This window comes from Mustela nigripes, chromosome 4, assembly GCF_022355385.1.
Source record: "Mustela nigripes isolate SB6536 chromosome 4, MUSNIG.SB6536, whole genome shotgun sequence".
NCBI classification, from domain to species: domain Eukaryota; kingdom Metazoa; phylum Chordata; class Mammalia; order Carnivora; family Mustelidae; genus Mustela; species Mustela nigripes.
In genome coordinates, this window is record NC_081560.1 from 58,085,139 (window position 1) to 58,106,189 (window position 21,051).

The 21,051-nt window shown below is 37.7% G+C and overlaps 2 protein-coding genes across 2 annotated transcripts in view; both read left to right on the forward strand.

Annotated features, from left to right (window-relative positions):
• The window catches only part of CRPPA (CDP-L-ribitol pyrophosphorylase A), a 313,919-nt gene that overhangs the window by 63,162 nt on the left and 229,706 nt on the right, over positions 1 to 21,051 (forward strand). The gene's annotated exons all lie outside the window — the stretch shown is intronic.
• Positions 17,867 to 19,093, forward strand: LOC132015047 (heterogeneous nuclear ribonucleoprotein A1-like). Its single transcript, XM_059395716.1, has one exon. The coding sequence runs from the start codon at positions 17,924 to 17,926 to the stop codon at positions 18,884 to 18,886; it is 963 nt and encodes a 320-aa protein (XP_059251699.1). The 5' UTR covers positions 17,867 to 17,923; the 3' UTR covers positions 18,887 to 19,093.

Genomic DNA, 21,051 nt, shown 5'->3' on the forward strand with positions numbered 1-21,051 from the left:
AATTTTTTGAATGTTTCAAGTTTTTATTTAAATTTTAAGTATTGTTATATTAGTTTCAGGAGTAGAATTTAGTGATTCATATAAAGTAAAAACTTCTGCATTCCATCTTTTTTTTGTTTGGTTTTGGACCTTAGATCTATAAGATCTATAGAACTGAGTTGATGATCTGACTTCATTTATTGTTGGCTGCTCTTGTTTATCTGTGCTAGCCACCATTTTAGATTTCAGATTTTTTTTAGGATTTTATTTGTTTACTTGACAGAGGCAGAGTGAGAGAGGGAACACAAGCAGGATGAGTGGGAGAGGGAGCAGCAGGCTTCCTGCTGAGCAGGGAGCCTGATGCGGGGCTCGATCCCAAGACCCTGAGATCATGACCTGAGCAGAAGACAGAAGCTTAATGACTGAGCTACCCAGGTGCCCCTAGATTTTAGATTTTAAACTACTTTTTCTTCACCTAAAATCACAAGATTCCTTAAGAACTTCTGTTGAATGTTTTTCTTTTTAATAACTGTTATATATATTGTTAAAATGTATCTTGTTATGCTTTCAAAATTGCCATAAAAGATTGACTTTTACTCAACATTTATGAAATCATGCATGTTGAAGAATCTAAAACTTTTTCTGATTGCTTGATAACTTTCAATCATGCACAAATGGCATTTTATCTTCTGGTATCATCCAGCGGCGAGCCCCTCCATTGCTTCCTATCAAATATGCAGAAAAGAATGTTTTCATATATCACTTTGTGTCCTTAGTATAAGAGCTTTCTTTGGGATATATATATCAAGAAGTACAATTGGGAGGTCACAGGGTAAATGCCTTCTTATTTCAGTAACCTATTACCACATTGTTCTCCAGAATACCTGTGCCCGTTTAAGAACCCATGAAGTGAGAGGACACGATTCTAACTTTAGCCACATGTTCTATAGTTTTAACATTTGAACTATTTATTGACCTTTATTACTTAAAAAAATTTTTTTTAAAGATTTTATTTGAGAGGGAAAGAAACAGTGTGTGCATGAGCAGGGGAGAGAGGGCAGAGGGAGATGCAGACTCCCTGCTGAGCAGGAAGCCCAGTGTGTGACTCCATCCCAGGACCCTGGGATCATGACTTGGGTCGAAGGCAGATGCTTAACTGACTGAGCCACCCAGGTGCCCCAACATTTATTACTTTTATATAACTTTGAAACTTTAAGTTTCCACTAATTGGAAGTTTTCATTGCAATGGTTGGAGGCTATATATCATTTTACAGATCAGGTTGATGTCTTTAAACAGTGGGTTGTTTCACTCATTAGCATAATATGGCTTATTTAGATATTTCAAGTTCTTCGAAGGATTTTTACTTCGCTCTGTATTGTGTATATAAGTGATTTCTTAGTTTATTACAGCTAATATATATAATCCATCTTTCATACTTTATAATTTTTATTTGCTTTTGGGTGTCAGGTTTTCTCACAGTCCATTTTGGTAGATTGCACTTAAAAAAAAAAATCATTGAGCTCTGGTTTTAAATTTTATGTGAAGTCTTCCAAAGTGTCTTACGTAAATGATGTTACTTGTAACTAATGACAGATATCCTTCGAATCCTTAGTTTATTGTCACTTTTTTTTTTAAAGACTTTTTTTATTTATTTGACAGAGATCACAAGTAGGCAGAGAGGCAGGCAGAGACACAGGCAGAAGCAGGCTCTCCACCGAGCAGAGAGCCTGATGTAGGGATCGATCCCACATCCCTGAGATCATGACCTGAGCCAAGGGCAGAGGCTTAAGCACTGAGCCACCCAGGCGCCCCTTGTTGTCACTTTGGTCAGGACCACTGGTATTACGTTGTAGAAGAGCAAAAAAAATGAGGTTATGGTTTTCTGGGTTCTATTGTTAAATGGACTTCATCTTATTTCTTCAAATCTTTGCTCTAAGTTTTTGGTTGGGAAGTCTCTAATCTCTTTTCCAAGAAAGTTTATTTCTTTCGAAGTTTCATAGGAAGGCATTACATTTTTTGAAAAATTATTTTTTTGTATCTTGTAAGATCATCTTGTGACATCTCTTGCTAATTGTGAATTCCCATGGTAAACTTACTGATATTGAGCTATCTTTGTGATTCTGGAATGAACAGTACTTAATAGTATTTTTTATATTATTGGACTTAACAGGTATTTTATGTGGGATTTTTTTCCTGTTTATAAGTGAAATTTTCTTATCTTTCTTATGTTGTCCTTACTTGATTTTTGTAGAACACTGTATTTCAGGAGATGGGTCATTTTTCCTCATTTATTCTCTGGAATAATTTTTGTAAGAAACAAATTTAATCTTCAAATTCGGATAGACTTCCTAGTAAAACTGCCTAAGCTTGGAGAATTTTTTTAAGGGGGTGGTAAGCTTAGGAGAATGGCATTTTGGTGGTTATTAAATTAACATTATAATTTCTGTAATGGTTATTGAATTATCTAGGCTTTTTTCTTTGAGCTCATTTGACACATTATGTTTTTAGAAATAGACCTGTTTTATTGATAGGATTATTTATTGACATATTGATTAAATATCTGTAAGACACTATTTGTTTACAGACTCCAGATTTTCTTTGGATACCTGTTTATTCACGTTTTATGCCCTTTTAAAATATTGGGCTGGTTTTTTCATTGTTCTCAGTTTTAAAATATTTTAAATATCTCTGGATATTTAACCCCTTACCAGATAACTTGCAGACATTTTCTCCCCTCTCATGGACTGCCTTTTCACTTTTATCGTGTTGTCTAATACAGAAGTTTAATTTTAATATGGCCTAGTGTACCTATTTCTTATTTTACTGCCTGTGCTTTTGGCATTAAATCCAATAAATCATTGCCAAAGTGAATGTCATATAAAGTTGTCCTTTTAGAGTTTTACAATTTTTATTCTTATAGGTAGGTCTTTGTTTCATTTAGAGTTTTTGTGTATGGTATTAAGTAAAACCCTACTTGATTCTTTTGCATGTGGACATCCAGTTTTCCCAGTGCTATTTGTTGAAAGGTTGTCCTTTCCCAATGAATAGTTTTTGCTTCCTTTTGAAAAATTAATTTTATATAAGCAGGGGTCTATTTCTGGGCACTGTGCTGTATTTTGTTGGTCTATATGTCTTTATGCTTAGGACCATACTTATTTAATGACTGTAGTTTTACAGTAAGTTTTGAAATAATTATGAGATGTCCAACATTTTTTAGTTAAAGAATGTTTTGGCTACTTAGACTAATAAACCACTTTCTAATACTACAGACATGAAGCATTTTCTCTTTCATTCTTCTGTCTTCATTTTGAGGCACAGTGCCTCAAACCTGGTAGGTATTTGATACATATTAATGTGAGAATTTAAAAAATTAGAGGATTTCTTGATAATATAAGATTTGGAATGTTCTTACAGAAAAAGGAAATTGTTTTCCTTATATACTCTGGAATAGAAAACTGGACTTAATGTGGAAACTTTATAGAGGAATACTAGCAAATTTTTTCTTATTCTTACTTAGTTCACAATTGTTTCTTAAGGATCATGTCTTAAGATATGAACTGCTATTTTTACATGCATTGTATAGTTACAAAAACAATGTAGATTGGAATCTAATTGCAAATGTCCACAAGAATAAAAAAAAAGATGAGGCCAACAGGGGACCCCGAATTAGACTGGCTAGAGTATATTAAAATTAAAAAAAAAAGGTTCTGTTCATCCAGAATCAAATGATGACATAAATTTCAATCACATTTTAGTCTTGCAACCTTTTTTGTTACTTTGTGTAGTGTAGGCATTAACATCCAGGTGGTAGCTTAGCAGCTGATGGCCAAAATAAAACTAACTTCTTTGGTAGATCTAAGAAGCTTGAATCCTGTTTGAAGCTCTTTTACTTCAGAAAAACTAGAGAGTGACGGAAAAAGTATGGTGAGCTGTTTTGGAGAATACATTTTCTAATGAAGGAATATGGATTTTAAAATCTTAGAATTATATTCACATCTTTTCATACCCTATGTGTATTTTGTTAAGCAGAGGATGACTTCATAAATTAATTTTTGTGTGTATCTAAATTAAATAATACTCATCCATGGTAGGTATCCATATGCTTGTTTGGTTAAATTGGGAACTCTTATTTATTTATTTATTTGGTTATATTCATCAAAGGAGCATGAGTGAGATTTGAAAGGCTGAAGTGAAACAGAAGCCATTTGTCCTCCAACGTCTTTGCCTTCAGACTAGGGGACCAACAGACAGATGATGCCTGGTGGGTTCTACCCTGTCCTTCCCATCTCGGTCCACCATCTTGCTCATCCTCATGATGGCTAGTCATCAGTGCTGTTTAGCAACATCAGTCTTGGTTCAGCAGATTCCCTGAGGCAGGAGTTACACAGGAGCACCTGTTGGTCACAGACCTTTCCTCAAAGTCCCCCTTTGGTATCCAGGTAGGTTTGGTTTGCCAGATTGACAACTTTATGGTCACTCTACTTTTCCTTCTCTCCATCCTTTATTCTGTGCCTTCCCCAGCAATTCTGACAGCTTGTAAGTTCTGATTCCTTTGTGACAAGGGGTTAGATCACTTACAGTACTCCTGTTCCCCAGACTAACAAATACTATAATTCAGGTGTGGAGGTGTGTCCACACTTTCTCTGCCTATCTGAGGTACAGCCAGCTCTTCCTGAGTGGTGAGCACTGCTAAATTTTCTAAGAATACATTTTTAGAAGACACATAACTCTTTCACAAAAATATCCTGTGGTGTTTGGTGCCAGAGTAACTTGATTTTGTAATACAGCTTCCTTATTGTTTCACAAAGTTTTGCCACAAGAACTAGAAGGAAACTTTTGCTTTCAAGTGGTTCCCACAGGGTTGTGGTTAATTGGTCTGCTGCCTAGAACTTTGAAGTCCTATATAACGACATAAATAAGATTACTAGCTATGTAATATTAAAGTTGGCATGTTTAGGAACAACCTTTGTTACAGAGAATACTCCCAATCCAAGTGAGTTTTGTGTAATCCATCCCTTCGAACTCCATGTCCTTTTAACATGTACTTAAACTTTATAGATTTTAATACATAAAAATAGTGACACATGATTTAAAAGTTTGTTTCATTTTATGGACATGATTTTTTTGGACTTCAGTATCTTGAGAGTATTTTAAATTATGAGGTAGGAATGTGACTTTGGCATTATCTGGCCAATTTGAGGAGGCCATTTCATATGTGGTTGAGTAAACTTTTTATTTTTTTTTTTTAGTTCTTTTTTTTAGGACTAGTGGAAATCTGTTTTTTCCCCTGAGAATATCTTGGATAAGGGTGTGTCAGTGAAACTTAACGTGTACCATTGAATGCCAAGATGGCCATACGTTTCATAAACCTCACAGTAGGTCGTCTGAAATATTAAAAGAGGGGTAGTTCTGTGCTCAAAGTATTGTCTAGATTCTATATCAAATCATAATCCAGAGCTTTTGCCTTGTGCTAATGACAGAATAGCTCAAATGACCAACCATCATGTACATAAAAAATAGAAGCTGTGCTACCTGTATGTATTAAGAGATACAAATAGAGATCTATCTGTGTTACAAGTACCTGCATTATAGATACATTTGTATGAAGGCAGTCAATAATAACTAAAACTAGGCAGGAAGTAGAAGAGATTCAGCCCTTGAAGGGAATCAACCCTGGGTAAGATCCACATTTACATGCAGTGCCACTTAATTATCTGCCAACTCTAAATCTACTTTTCACTGTTATGCTACATCCCATGGGCATCCCTCCTTTGCGAAGACAGTTTTAGTTTGCTCAGTGGAGGGTGCTGAAGGGACTCTGTGGGAGGAAGGTGTTTTTCTTCCTGATCCTGGTATGCCTGCATTCCTGCTGTATCCAGAGTGGCCATTAGCATGTGTGCCTGCAGCCCTGAGCGTTACTGATTCCCTAGCAAGTTTCTGATGGTAGTTGGGGCCCTCATTCACTGCCTGCCAGCTTTGTTTGCTGACATCTTAGTGGAGGTTTTCCCATTGGCCAGCCTCAGCGTGTGGTTTTGTGCCTGCCAGACTTACTTCCCCAGTCCAGCAGTAGGCTCCATTTTGGTGGTCCCGTGTGTCATGCTCTGTTGATCAGCCTTCAGTTCCTGGCCATCTAGTCATAGCTCATGGTTTCTGCATCCCAGCCTTGGCTTGCTGATGGTGCACTATCTCTAACCCAGATCAGGCTGCTAAACTTCTTGACCATCCAGTGGGCTGCAGCCAGACCTTTTTAAATGAGGTTTGAATTTCAGTATTGGAGAGTGTGGGCCCCTGCTTTTTGTTTGCTCCTGCCTTGGGTATATTTCCTCATGTTTTTTTTACAGTTTTATTCATATCATATATAATTAATACTTTATATTAAACCTTTCCTGTTCAAATTATGTGTAGTGTACAAGTCCTTACTGAAGAGTGAACGATATAGTCCTTGTTGTTTACCCTGAGGCCACTTCTTCATCCTTGTAGTGGCAAGGAAGAAAGCTACATTTTTTGTCCTGAGAAGCCAGGCCCTGGAACATGGGGCTCTCAGGGCACTTGGGAACTGAAGGAGTTTAGCATGGCCACAGAGGAGGGGGCGGGACCATACATACACATAACAGCTTAAAGCCTTTGCTGACTCCAGAACTGTGTATACATGGGGCAGTATTCCAAGGGACCTAGGGGGGAAAACATCAACTGGAACACTGAAAGATGACCAGATACTTAAGCAGGCGCTCACCCCAGAGAAGACAGAGTTAGTTGGGGGTTGGAGTCCTGCCATGTTAAAGGGAGATAGTAAATACCTTTGGATTTTCATTAATACAACAGAAGGACCACATCTTAGGAGTAGAGCCTGCTTACCAGGCAATAATCACCACCCTTCAGAGGAAGATGAAAGAATCTATAGTCTGTAACACATGTCTACAGTGCCCACTATATAGTTCAAAATTACTCTATGTTCAAAAAAATGGTGATTCATATTAAGAGAGAATCAGTCAGTTAGAAAAAGACCCAGCTGTTGGAAACAGTAGTATAGGATTTCAAAATAATAATGTTGGAAAAAACCCGACTCTATAAGAAAATCTTGACGTAATAGATGAGATATGATGAATTTCAAGACAAATACAGAAATTATAAAAGAGAACACAGTGAAAACTGAGGACTGAAAAAACATCCAGGTTAAAATTTTGTTGAAATCTATGGGCTCTGGTCAATATGAACTGAAGAATGGAGTGAACTTGAGAACAGAATGTGTTCTATGATACAGGGGTGGAAGCTGCCCGTCTTGTTATGGCCTGGGCACGAACCTCAAACCTAGCACTTCTATTTTACTGGGTAGGTCAGAGCAGTCAGAAGACAGCCAATGTATTTACAGAGAGGCAAAGCCAGACTTTGCTCCCCCAAGAATTTGTGGCTGTTAATCTATCGCAGTCATCCTGTCATAAGAGTAAGAAATGGGGAAGACAGCTGAGTTTTTGCTAGTTTCAGCAACTTACTCATTGTGTTTAGTCAGTTGAGATACTTCTTGGAGTCTTGGTATTCTTGTCCATGAAAGGGAAAAATACTTAAAGTAAACATCTAGAAGTAGTGTACAATTAATGAAAGCTACATATTATGAGCAATTTCATTGTATTTTGGTTCAATTGCTTCAGTCTCTACTAAAGTTCACATGTAAATGTGATTAATTATGTAAGCTTTTTCCTTTGTTCCATAATTTTGAGATGGGCTTGGAAGTAATATAGTTTTTTCTGTGAAACTTTTTTTCTGGTTTCAATTTTACTTTAATATTGACAATAGATAACAGTATTTAAGTTGTTGAACTAGCCATTATAACTGTGGTCTGAAATTTTTATCTGAGATGATGTATTAAGGAATATAAACATAATAGAGGCAGTAGTACTGCCTTGAGATGATCACAGTGAACACAAACCTTGGTATGGTAACACTAAATCAATCTGGACCTCGAGCAGGTGCCCACTCAGGCCACTTTTCCTGTGGATATTCATTCTCTTTGCTGGGCTCACATGCCTTGCCATTCTGGCATCCTAACATACCTTTCCTGTTCAAGCCTGCTTGCCAGTATCGGAAGGAATCAGAAACAACGGTGACATTGGGAGTCGAAAAATGCCTTACCTCTATTTCTAATTCTGTGTCCTTGAATAGCTATGCATATAGCTTTTAGTTTTTCTGGGCCTATATTCACACCTATAAATATTAAGGTTTGGACTAAATGTCTAAAATCTCTTTTGACTCTGATTTTATGGTTCAGAAACCGGTAAAGGGCTAGGCATGGCAGTGATTACCTATTAAGAAAAACTGACTAGAGGTTGAAAAGATGCCCAGTGTTCATTTGGTTGGTGACAGAAGCCCAAGTTAGTATGAAGTATTAACACCGCCCAAACACACTGAGCTGACGGAATGATGCAGTCAAGGTAAATGAGAAGTTGTAGTAATAAAGACTTTGTCAGGTGAATCATGACAAGGGTGCTCCAGTTTGTGTTAGAGAATAAACAGTTGCTTTGAACTAGATTTCACGCTTTATTTCAGACCACTAATTTCAAAGACTTATTTCAGGGACTGAAATACTGGTCTCAGAAAGCTCTAGTAATAACTGATCTTCTAGCTTACAGAATTAAAACAGATTTAGCCACATATTTCTATTCATTGTTAGATTTGTTAAAATAGCAATTAAATATTAAAATGTATTATTAATTGAACAAAAAAATTAAATCCCTATTGCTTGATTTAGAGTTGCTTGCCTTTTTCTTTGATTGCAGTTCTCATTTGGGTGTCTGTTGTGTGTCAGCCTATTTTCCTGCAGCATGTATTGTCATCTGTGCTCTACTGCTCTGTTAGCTGGGAGTCTGTATAGAGCGGAGACTGACCAGGGAGAAGTGTACCTGTGTTTTTAAGATTATTGGAGACAGATAGAAAGTGTCCTTATCTGTCTCACTCTACAATACACTTAACTGCTTAAATTAACACACCATTACCCATTCATACAAAAGGAAAGGGAAACTACTAGTTCACAGAGTACACACTTTATGGACGCAGAATAAATACTATGTGATACATTCCTGTTTTGTAATTAAGAAGTTAAGGTATGGAGCGCCTGGCTCAGTAGGCTAAAGCCTCTGCCTTCGGCTCAGGTCATGGTCCCAGGGACCTAGGATCAGGCCCCACAAATTGTGCTCTTTGCCCAGCAGGGAACCTGCTTCCTCCCTTCTCTCTGCCTGCTTGTGATCTCTGTCTGTCAAATAAATAAATAAAATCTTAAAAAAAAAAAAAAAGGTACTTGCACAGGGTCGAAATCTGTTAAATGGCAAACACAAGATCCAAATTGCAGCATCATTATAATAACCTGTTAGGTTTCCTGAAATTGATAGTTAAAACAATGTCATGCTTTATTCTACTACATCCTTCTTATAAAAAAGTATAATTACTTATACAAATATCTTTTCAATAAGATTGGCAGTACAGTGTAAGGACTGGAGTATTTCCTTAGCTAGTTAGTTGGAAGTATATTCAGCAGTTCAGTTTTTATTAGCATATTGTCTGTCTTTTTATCTCTGGTTTTCATCTTTTTGGTTTAACTTTGTGGGTTAGTCTTGATGTTGAGTATGTTTTAGATATACATGCCTTAGGGGAATAAGTGTATTTGAAATGGAAGAAAATTGGATGACTAACTCCATTATTTTCTGATAGAATTCATTGAAGGAGGTTCAGGAAACAGCCTATTTGTGTTTAATGATACTAAATTCCTTTCTTGGGAACACACCTTTTTCTTAACCATAATGGTCTGCAGAGTAATGAGAAAACTGCAAAGAATAAATGTTTTATCCTCCAATTCTAAGAATAACTAAAACTTCTAAAATGCTTTGGTCAGGGTTTTTTCTTTTTCCTTAAGGTAATTGGAAGTTTCTTTAGATGTTAAAAAAAAAATGTGCAAAGCCTGCCTTAATCTGATGAAGATAGGTTATATCATTGGTACAGTCTGTGTGTTCCCTACCACAAAATATTAAATGGAATTAAGAGTATAAGGAAGTTAAACTTTTTCCCTTTCATTACAAGCAGGCTAGTCTACTTACCTACCCAATTTCGATGTATTTGGGAATGCATAAATGCCCTTTGTTTTCAACCGTCCTCTAAATCATGTTACATCATGTCCTGGTAGTCTATAAAGCAATATAATAATATGTGAAAAAAAATCTTAAAATGTAGCACTCAATATACAGTTCAGTAAATTTTACTTTTTTTAAAAAACTTTTAAAATCAACAGAATAGGAATCATACTTTTTTTTTTAAGATTTTATTTATTTATTTGACAGAGATCACAAGTAGGCAGAGAGGCAAGCGGTGGGGGTGGGGAGCAGGCTGAGCAGAGAGCCCAATGTGGGCTTTGAACCCAGGGCCCCGAGACCATGACCTGAGCTGAAGGCAGAGGCTTAACCCACTGAGCCACCCAGGTGCCCTAAATTTTACTTTTTATATTCACCATGGCTTTATTTATTCAGGTGAAGGGATTTATTAACTTTTATTTCTAAAAGGAACATCTTTTCTCACATAATTTTTCAAGAGGAGTTGTAACTATCAAGTTGTATAATTAAAATGTCCTCTTATTTTCAGTAAGACATGGTAGAAGCTTAATTTAGTAAAAAATTTTTTTTCTCATCCAATGTAAATGATAAACAGCATAATTATATACCCCCCCTATTCCCAGGGTAGCTGCTTGCTTCTTGATTCTATTTTCTGGAAGATAAAACAGTGATAGCATTTAAAGTGGTATTAAGGTTTGGTAGTACTGTTTAGTATGCACCCAGGTAAAGTAAAGCCTGAGAAGGCAGGAACAGAAACAAACTAGGAGATCCCAATTAGAGTTCTCAGGTTTCTCTTCTGTAATTGCCATCATAAGTGCTAGGCTAGAAACAGGATGATATATTTGTTAATGCTGTTGTTAATATACTGAAGCCAACCATGAAAATGGGGACTATCACAGTAATAAAAATCCACAGATTTTGAAATTATGCTGTTGGGTTTGAATATTGGTTCTTAATCTCTCAATCTGTGTACTTACCTCTTTTTCTTCATGGTTAAATAGATAGTACTTAAATCCCTATCTCAAAGGGAACCTTGGATGAGCTAACCCATGTGAAATTTTCTAGTGCTTCATGTTAGAAGTGATTGCCCACTGTTAGGTGTAGAGATTCCTGAAACTCATAGCCTGAAACAACAATTATTTATTCTTGCTTGCCTGTCTTCAGACAGGCTGTTGGTTGATCTAGGCTGGGCTTGACCGGATTGTTGTTGCCATGTCTGGTATTTTACTTGTGGTTCCTTGCTTGAGGGCTATAATCAGGTTTGTTCTACATGTGTTTCTTGAGCCCAGGCTGGGGGCGAGGGGCAGCAGCTATCTTGGAGAACTTTGTATAGCACTGGCAGAAATTAGATGAGAAGTGGAAAGATGTGATTCTTCATAAGCAGTAGGCATGCACCTCTCACAATGACATTTCCACTCCTATTCCCTTGGACAGAGGAAGCCTTATGACCAATCACTGAATCAGTGCAGTGAGTAGGACACTTCACACTTGAGATGGTTGCAAAGGGATGTGTATATCATTCTACAGGGACAAGAAAAAATTATGACCAATACTTACGTCTTCGGTAGTTAACAAATACTAGATGCTGTTTCAGCCTTTCTTTTAAAAATTATTTTTAACTTCTTTAATTTTTCTTCTTACCATAAACTTTTTTGCTTGAACAAAATAGGTGCTGAACCCGTAACATTGCTGTGGTATTAGCAGCTTTACAAGTCTGGCTAGTCATGTATCTTTTTTGCTGCTGACACAAGTGCTTTTTCTCATACTGGGGCTTAATTTCATCCTTTAGATCACAGCTTAAGTATCAGCTCCTTATGAAGCCTTCCTGTCTGTTTTCTCCTTATTTTCTAATTCCCTTTTTAACTTCCTTTACTTTGATCTATAATAATTTGGTTTGTGTACTTGTTTGTTACCTTTATTCCCTGAAATTACATTGTCCATGAAGTCAGGGACTTTGTCTTGTTCATTGTGTTTGCTTCAGAGATCTTGGTTGGTTTTGATAACTGACAGTTTTGACCAAGGCCATTTTTCACTTGCTGTGCTTTAAAGTATTCCTTTTATATTTTAAGTTCACTAATAAAGAATGAACCTCTAGAACCTTAGGCCCCCATGCTTGACCCCAATACAGCAGAACCATTGCCCTGTGCATTCCTGCTCTCTACCTGTGACTATGCTGTGAAGCCCTGAGTGTGCTGCATCATTTCTAAGTCTTGTAAGTGATATACCTTTATTTTCCCCCCAACTGTCCTGATGGTTGTTGCTGAAGGGTACCTTGGAATTATAGTAAGAACCGCCAGGGTTGGTCCAGTCATAACACTTTTGGAGACAGGAGATGTCTGTGGGAGGCTTCCTGGGGCCCAGGTGAGCATCTCTGGATATTGGTAGCTGATAGCATTACTATCAGTAGGCTGAGACTGGCACAAAACAGAAAGAATAATAAAATTGAAAGAAACAATAGAAGAAGTTTATATTTTTAGTTGAAATGAATTATCTTTGCTCTTGTCTCAAGCATTTATTAAACAACACATTAGAACACTGAAATATACAGTGGGCTCTGAGGAAGCATTTCTATAGGGAAGTGAATTTAGCAACACCTTAGCAAAACCTTTATATCTTGATGCAAAGGATTCCAGGAAATAAATTGCATTCTGGAAAGAAATAACCTGTCTCTAGCAGCAGTTGCTTATACTTTTAGAAGGTGGATTTCTGATATATAAAATGGGCTAATTCTACATGCTTTATAAGTCTTCCAGGCCTGCGAATGACATAGTTTCCAAACTATAGACTTGAGAGTTGAGTGCTGCCTGCAAATGTGTGGGTGTCTCCTACATTTTCTTATAATGGAAATTTTTTTGGCATTAAAAACAAACAAACAAACAAACAAACATGTTCTTTAACAACAAAAGATTCAGCAATACTGGGTTCTTCGTATTCCTTTGTGCTATATTGTCATAGAGATGACATCTTCATACACTGTATGCCCTTCAGTACTCATTTATAATTACTGTTCTGTTTAAATCAAATGAGAGGATACAATATACCTGTTTTTTTTTTTTTTTTTTTTTTAGTAAAGACTTCATTTATGAGAGAGAGCGAGAGAGAGCGAGCGAGAGCGAGCACACGAGCAGGGTGAAGGATAGAGGGAGAAGCAGATTCCCTGCTAAGGAGGGAGTGTGATGTGGAACTCAGTCCCAGGACCGTTGGATTTTGACCTAAGCTGAAGGCAAATGCATTACTGACTGGGCGCCACTCAGGCCCACCCAGGCGCCCATACTTGTCTTTTCTATTAATTTTTGTATGTAGTTACTTTTATTGGTTAGTGTCTATTTTTTCAAGTTAGCCTCAAAAACTCTCTTTGACATTTCTTCCAGATCATGCTGGCTAGTAAAACATTGTATTACTGTTTGCTTCAATTTCTGAAGGAGTATTTTGTTGGATATAAAATTCTTGGTTGACAGTCTTTTTCCTTTTAGTGCTTAGAGTATGTTCTGTGATTACTGCTTTCAGGGAGTTCATCAGACATGCTTCCTTTGGCTCATTAAACGTGTTTAAAATCACTTGAATCTTTATATAGTAAGTCCGAAGTCTTGTCTGTCTCAGGGCAGTTGTATGTTTTTTTTCTTCACATATGCTCTTGTTTCTTGGCATGTCTCCTAATTATTATTAAAAACTGGCTATTTTTAGTAGTACGACAATTTTGGAAATCAGACCCATCCCCCTAGAGTTTGCTGTTGAAAATGCTTGTTTCTATCATGGATTTATTAAATGACTTACCTGAATTCTGTAGTACATATTTTCTTCTCTACTATGTCATATGTAGCCAGTGAAGTCTCTGCTTGGATAGTTCAGTGGTCAGTTAATGGGAAGAGAGTTCTGTAAGTACCTGGAACAAACCATGTTCTCTGCTTTGCCTGGTGTCTTTGTGTGTAGAGGCACATTTGCTATGCTTAGGAAAATAGTTCACAATTCTGGCTTCATTCTCACTTCCTGCTTGTGAAGCACAAGATGAGTCTGAATTAAGAGCACAGGACCTTCTCAGGTCTTTTGTGGGCTTGTGGTCAGCCCTATGCATGTTCATGGTCTTTACTAGATACCTAGGAATAGCATTTGAGCTTTTCAAAGCCTTATCTGGGTATCTCATTCTTTAGCTTTTCCTTTTAATGGTTCAGGTTAGCTTCTTGTTTGCCTCAGTTGTTACCACCAATTTAGGCAGCTGCTGCTGTAAACAATTACTGTTGATACTTTTTAGCACATGCTTGCAGGGAACACTCATTTGGAAGTCTGACTTAAGTCAAAAAACAAAACAAAACAAACAAACCTTGAAAGTTGGGTTTTTTGTGGGACTTGTGGACAGGCAAAGGGATGAAACTCTGACAGCTATTTGGAGATTAGGATTTGGAGAAGCTCCAGTTTTGTTCTGTGTTACCCAGTGGCTGCTAGCCTTCTGTTTTTCACTGTGGACGTAGGCTGTTGGTTTTTAAGATGACCATGATAGTCAGAGTAAACTGTGAGGTTGGGGTTGGGGAGAACAGGGTAGGTTAAAAATGGCATGCCATTCACTTTCTGTTCGTTTGTTTGTTTTCTTTCTTTCTTTTTTTAACCAAGCTTCAGTGTTAGCTACAGGAACAAACATTCCATAGACTTTCACATGGCTTTGATTAATTTCCAGAGTTCTGAAAAAGCTTATTTTTGTAATATATTTCAATGTTCTTGTTGCTTTTATGGAGAAAAGAATTATGGTGTCCTCAACAACTGTATTTATTTGATTTAGTGCCCTTAACAAATAACAATATTACTTGATTTTTTACCTGACTGTTGTTTCAGATGTCTGAGTTTAAGAGTGTCAAGTCAAATATGGAGCCAAATATACCATGGTTGATTCTTGACGATATACTTTTTATTTGACATATCCATCATGTTCCTTATTAACTATATTTTGATACTAAACACACATCCTTTAAATGTCTTTTCCTTTAAGTTGGAAATCTATTTCTCTAAAATTTACCTTTGTGCTGGTTTTGCCTTTTAATTACCATTAAGGAGATCTGATTTGCCTGATTCAGTGGGCTGGGGATTTTGAGTGTATTCTGTAGAAAAAGACTGAGTGAAAATGCTGAACTTGGAAAGGTAAAATCATAATTTTCTAACCTGTGTTCCATGGAATATTCTTTAAGGTAAGTAAGTTTTTGGGAAAGAGCCTCATGGTAAAATATATTTGGGAAATAATAGACACAATATCCCCTATCTGAATATTTAAAATGGGTATTAGTAACCAAAGACTGTCAAGAAGTTGCTGAATTTTAAGGTAGCATTTCCCAAACTTATTTGCCTAAGGAGCATTTTCTGTGAGTAATACCCTGAGAAACAAGTACATTTCTGCACAAGAAACCAGTGCACCTCTAAACAATAATATTCACTTATGTTAACATTCTATTTCAACTGAAGTTACAGAGAAGATATGCATCGGTGAATAGAGGTGATAAGTTGAGATAAAGGCAATTTTACTTTGCTGGAGAAAAGAAATGTACTTAGTTTGGCTAAGCTATTCATTAACCATACTTTTTCTGTAATGAAGAGTTAACAAATTGACAGAACTAAACTTTTATTTGTGCTATATAGAACTTTAAGAATGCAGTAAATTGGTTCTTCTTGCTTCACACAGTTCTAAACATATAGAAATTTTTAATGTGTGTATATATGTGATGGCTTAGTGCATTTTATTATCTTTAAGGTAATATGATTTCATAGACTTTATCACTTGGAAGAAAGAAAGCTACAGGAAACTGAAATAGAATTTTAAGCTCCTGATTCTTGGTGATGGACAAGTGTAATACCTGCAAATTGAAGTGAATGTATTGTTTTTTTTTTAATCAAATATTAAGTATATACAATCTGAGGATCTGACAATATTCTGAAAGCAGAATGCATGAATTTTTAAGGAATATTAACCCTTCTCAAGGTCATCCAAAAAATAGAAAAAGGAAATATTCCAAACATATTTATGAGACCAGAATTACCCTGATACAGAAACCAAAGATGCCAAAAGAAAATCAAATTGTAGGCCACTATCTCTAATAAACATAAACTCAAAAATTCTGAACAAAACATTACCAAACTGAGTGTAGAAACATATTGAAAGGATTCTTCACCACAGTCATGGAGTGTTTATTCCAATGACGGAGGAAACAATCACCATCTATGTTTGAGTCTGTGTGATATAACACATTAACAAAATGAAGTATAAAAATCTTGATCAACCTCCATTTTTAATAGTCAACAAAATAGAGGGTTTATAGAGGAGATCTACTTCAACATAATAAAGGCTATAGATGACAAGCCCAGATAAATCATACTCAGTGATGAAAAGCTGAAAGGCTTTCCTTTAAGATCAGGAAAAAAACAAGGATGCTCACTATCCCCACTTTCATGCAACTTAATTTTGGAAGGTCTAGCTAGAGCAATTAGGCAAAAAGGGGCGGGGGCATCCAATTGTAAAGGAAGAAAATAACTCACTATTTGCAGATGACATGGTATATGTAATAAACCCTAAAGGGTCTACTGAAACAGAATGAATACATTCAATAGTTAAAGAATTCACAATCAAAACACATAGACTTGGTTTCTATACACTAATAACGGAAAATTCCATGTACAATTGCATAAAAAGGAATAAAATATGTAGGAACAATTTAACCAATGAAGTGAAAGACTTATGTATTGAAAACTAGGATAAATAAAGAGATTGAAGGAGGGGGGAGGAGTCAAGATAGCAGAGAAGTAGAAGGCTGAGACCACATCAGGTAGTAGGAGATCAGCTAGATAGCTTATCAAATCATTGTGAACACCTACAAATCCAACAGGAAGTCGAAAAGAAGAAGAGCAACGATTCTAGAAACAGAAAATTGACCACTTTCTGAAAGGTAGGACCGACAGAGAAGTGAATCCAAAGCGACAGGAAGACAGAGTGTGGGGGCCGGCTCACAGCAAGTGGCAGAACAACGGAGCACAAAATCAGGACTTTTAAAAGTCTGCTCCACTGAGGGACATTGCTCCAGAGGCTAAACCGGGGTGAAGCCCATGCGGGGTCAGCAAGGCCCCATGTCCCTGGGGTCACAGAAGGATCGGGGGCATCTGAGTGTTGCAGAGCTCGCAGGTATTAGAGCAGGGAAGCTGGCTACAGAGACAGAGCCAAGGAGTGAGCTCTCAGCTCGGGGTTACTTTGAACCGATCACAGTCTGGGTGAGCTCAGAGCACAGCCAGAGGCCAGGGAGATGGGAGTGATTGAGAGCTTTTCTCTGAGGGCGCACTGAGGAGTGGGACCCCGAGCTCTAGGCTCCTCCAGGCCAGAGGTTGGGAGGCCGCCATTTTCATTCCCATCCTCGGGAACTCAACGGAAATCATTCAGGGAACAAAAGCTCCTGAAAGCGAACCCGAGAAGATTACTTAGCCCTGCCCCTGGTAAGGGTGGTGCAATTCAAACTCGGGCAAAGACACTTGAGAATGACTACAACAGGCCCCTCCCCCAGAAGATCAACAAGAAATCCAGCCACGACCAAGTTCACCTACCAATGAGAACAGCAGAATTCCAGAGAAGGAGAAAGTAAAGCATGAAATTCTTGGCTTTCTCCCCATGATTCTTTAGTCTTGCAGTTAATTTAATTTTTTTTTTAATTTTATTTTTTTCTTCAATTTTTTTTAACTTTTACCCTTTCCTCTTTTAACGTTTTTTAACTAGTTTATCTTAACAATACATTTCATTAAAAAAAAAAAACAAAACAAAAAAAAAAAACTTTTTTCTGCCAGTGGAGGCCGCCGAGTAAGCATCGTTAAAGTCTCCCCTCCCACCGCCGTCATGTCTAAGTCAGAGTCTCCCAAAGAGCCTGAACAGCTGCGGAAGCTCTTCATCGGAGGTCTGAGCTTTGAAACAACCGATGAGAGTCTGAGGAGCCATTTTGAGCAATGGGGAACACTTACGGACTGTGTGGTAATGAGAGATCCGAACACCAAGCGCTCCAGAGGCTTTGGGTTTGTCACCTATGCCACTGTGGAGGAGGTGGATGCAGCCATGAATGCAAGGCCACACAAGGTGGATGGAAGAGTTGTGGAACCAAAGAGGGCTGTCTCAAGAGAAGATTCTCAAAGACCTGGTGCCCACTTAACTGTGAAAAAGATTTTTGTTGGTGGCATTAAAGAAGACACTGAAGAACATCATCTAAGAGATTATTTCGAACAGTATGGGAAAATCGAAGTGATTGAGATCATGACTGACCGAGGCAGTGGCAAAAAGAGGGGTTTTGCTTTTGTAACATTTGATGACCATGATTCTGTAGACAAGATTGTCATTCAAAAATACCATACTGTGAATGGCCACAACTGTGAAGTAAGGAAAGCGCTCTCTAAGCAAGAGATGGCTAGTGCTTCATCCAGCCAAAGAGGTCGAAGTGGTTCTGGAAACTTTGGTGGTGGTCGTGGAGGTGGTTTTGGTGGGAATGACAACTTTGGTCACGGAGGAAACTTCAGTGGTCGAGGTGGCTTTGGTGGCAGTCGAGGTGGTGGTGGATATGGTGGCAGTGGGGATGGCTATAACGGATTCGGTAATGATGGAAGCCACTTTGGAGGTGGCGGAAGCTATAATGATTTTGGCAATTACAACCATCAATCCTCAAATTTTGGACCCATGAAAGGAGGCAATTTTGGAGGCAGAAGCTCTGGCCCTTATGGTGGTGGAGGCCAATACTTCGCCAAACCACGAAACCAAGGTGGCTATGGTGGTTCCAGCAGCAGCAGCAGCTATGGTAGTGGCAGAAGGTTTTAATTACTGCCAGGAAACAAAGCTTAGCAGGAGAGGAGAGCCAGAGAAGTGACAGGGAAGCTACAGGTTACAACAGATTTGTGAACTCAGCCAAGCACAGTGGTGGCAGGGCCTAGCTGCTACAAAGAAGACATGTTTTAGACAATACTCATGTGTATGGGCAAAAAAACTCGAGGACTGTATTTGTGATTAATTGTATAACAGGTTATTTTAGTTTCTGTTCTGTGGAAAGTGTAAAGCATTCCAACAAAGGGTTTTAATGTAGATTTTTTTTTTTTGCACCCATGCTGTTGATTGCTAAATGTAATAGTCTGATCATGACGCTGAATAAATGTCTTTTAAAAAAAAACAAAAAACAAAAAACAAACTTTTTTGAACCTTCATTATTATAGTCATATTTTATACTTCAATGTATCTAACTTTATTTTTTATATACACATAAGGTTTTTTCTTTTAAAAAAATTTGGGGTACAACTTCTTCTAATAGATGAAAATATGCACTAAATCTAGCTCTGGGCTTGTTCTAGTCTCCAGCCTGAGCAAATTCTCTCTACTTTCTTTTTCTTTATTCTCCCAACCAACTTACTTATCAACTCCTTTTTTTAGAAATTAAAGTTTATTTCATCTTTTTTTTGTATTAAAGATTTTATTTATTTATTTGACAGAGATCACAAGTAGGTGGAGAAGCAGGCAGAGAGAGAGAGGAGGAAGCAGGCTCCCTGCTGAGCAGAGAGCCTGATGCGGGGCTCGATCCCAGGACCTGGAATCATGACCCGAGCTGAAGGCAGAGGCTTTAACCCACTAAGCCACCCAGGTGCCCCTTTTTTCCATCTTTATAGGCATATTCCATCCCTTCATTGTGTTTACCCTTATATATGTTTTTCATGCTTTAAAATTTTGGGAGGTAGTTTCTTCTAAGAGACCAAAATACTCCCAGAATTAAGCAGGTGACCCTGTTCTAGTCACCAGTCTAATATATGTATATATATATATTTTTTTAAATATATTTTTTCTTTGTTTTCTTCTTTTAATTTGTTTTATTCTGAACTTCTTTTTATCCCCCCCACCCTGGCCATTTGGGGTCTCTTCTGATTTGGTTAAAGCACATTTCCTGGGGTCTTTGCCATCCTTTTAGTATTTTCATTGCTCCTTCATATATTCTTATCTGGACAAAATGAGAAGGCGGAAAAACTCACCCTGAAATAAAGAACAAGAGGCAGTACTGAAGGCTAGGGACCTAATTAATATGGACATTGGTAATATGTCAGATCTAGAGTTCAGAATGATGATTCTCAAGGTTCTAGCTGGGCTCAAAAAAGGCAGGGAAGTTATTAGAGAAACCCTCTCTGGAGAGATAAAAGCTTTTTCTGGAGAAGTAAAAACTAAAATCTAACCAAGTTGAAATAAAAAAAGCTATTAATGATGTTCAATCAAAAATGGAGGCTATTACTGCTAGGTTAAATGAGGCAGAAGAGAGAATTAGTGATATAGAAGAACAAATGACAGAAAATAAAGAAGCTGAGCAAAAGAGAGACAACTACCTGACCACGAGGGGAGAATTAGAGAGATAAGTGACATCATAAGACAAAGCAACATTAGAATAATTGGGATTCCAGAAGAAGAAGAAAGAGAGAGGTACATTGGAGAGAATTATTGTAGAGAATTTCCCTAATATGGTGAAGGGAACAAGCATCAAAATCCAGGAGGTGCAGAGAACCACCCCCCTCAAAAACAATAAGAATAGGTCCACACCCCGTCACCTAATAGTAAAATTTACAAGTCTTAGCAACAAAGAGAAAATCCTGAAAGCAGCCCAGGAAAAGAAGTTTGTAACATACAATGGTAGAAATAGTAGATTGGCAGCAGACTTATCCACAGAGACCTGGCAGGCCAGAAAGAACTGGCATGATATATTTAGAGCACTAAACAAGAAAAACATAATACTATATTCAGCTAGGCTATCATCGAAAATAGAAGGAGAGATAAAAAGCTTCCAGGACAGGGGCACCTGGGTGGCTCAGTGGGTTAAAGCCTCTGCCTTTGGCTTAGGTCATGATCCCAGGGTCCTGGGATCGAGCCCCGCATCGGGCTCTCGGCTCAGCAGGGAGCCTGCTTCCTCCTCTCTCTCTGCCTGATTCTCTGCCTACTTGTGATCTCTGTCTGTCAAA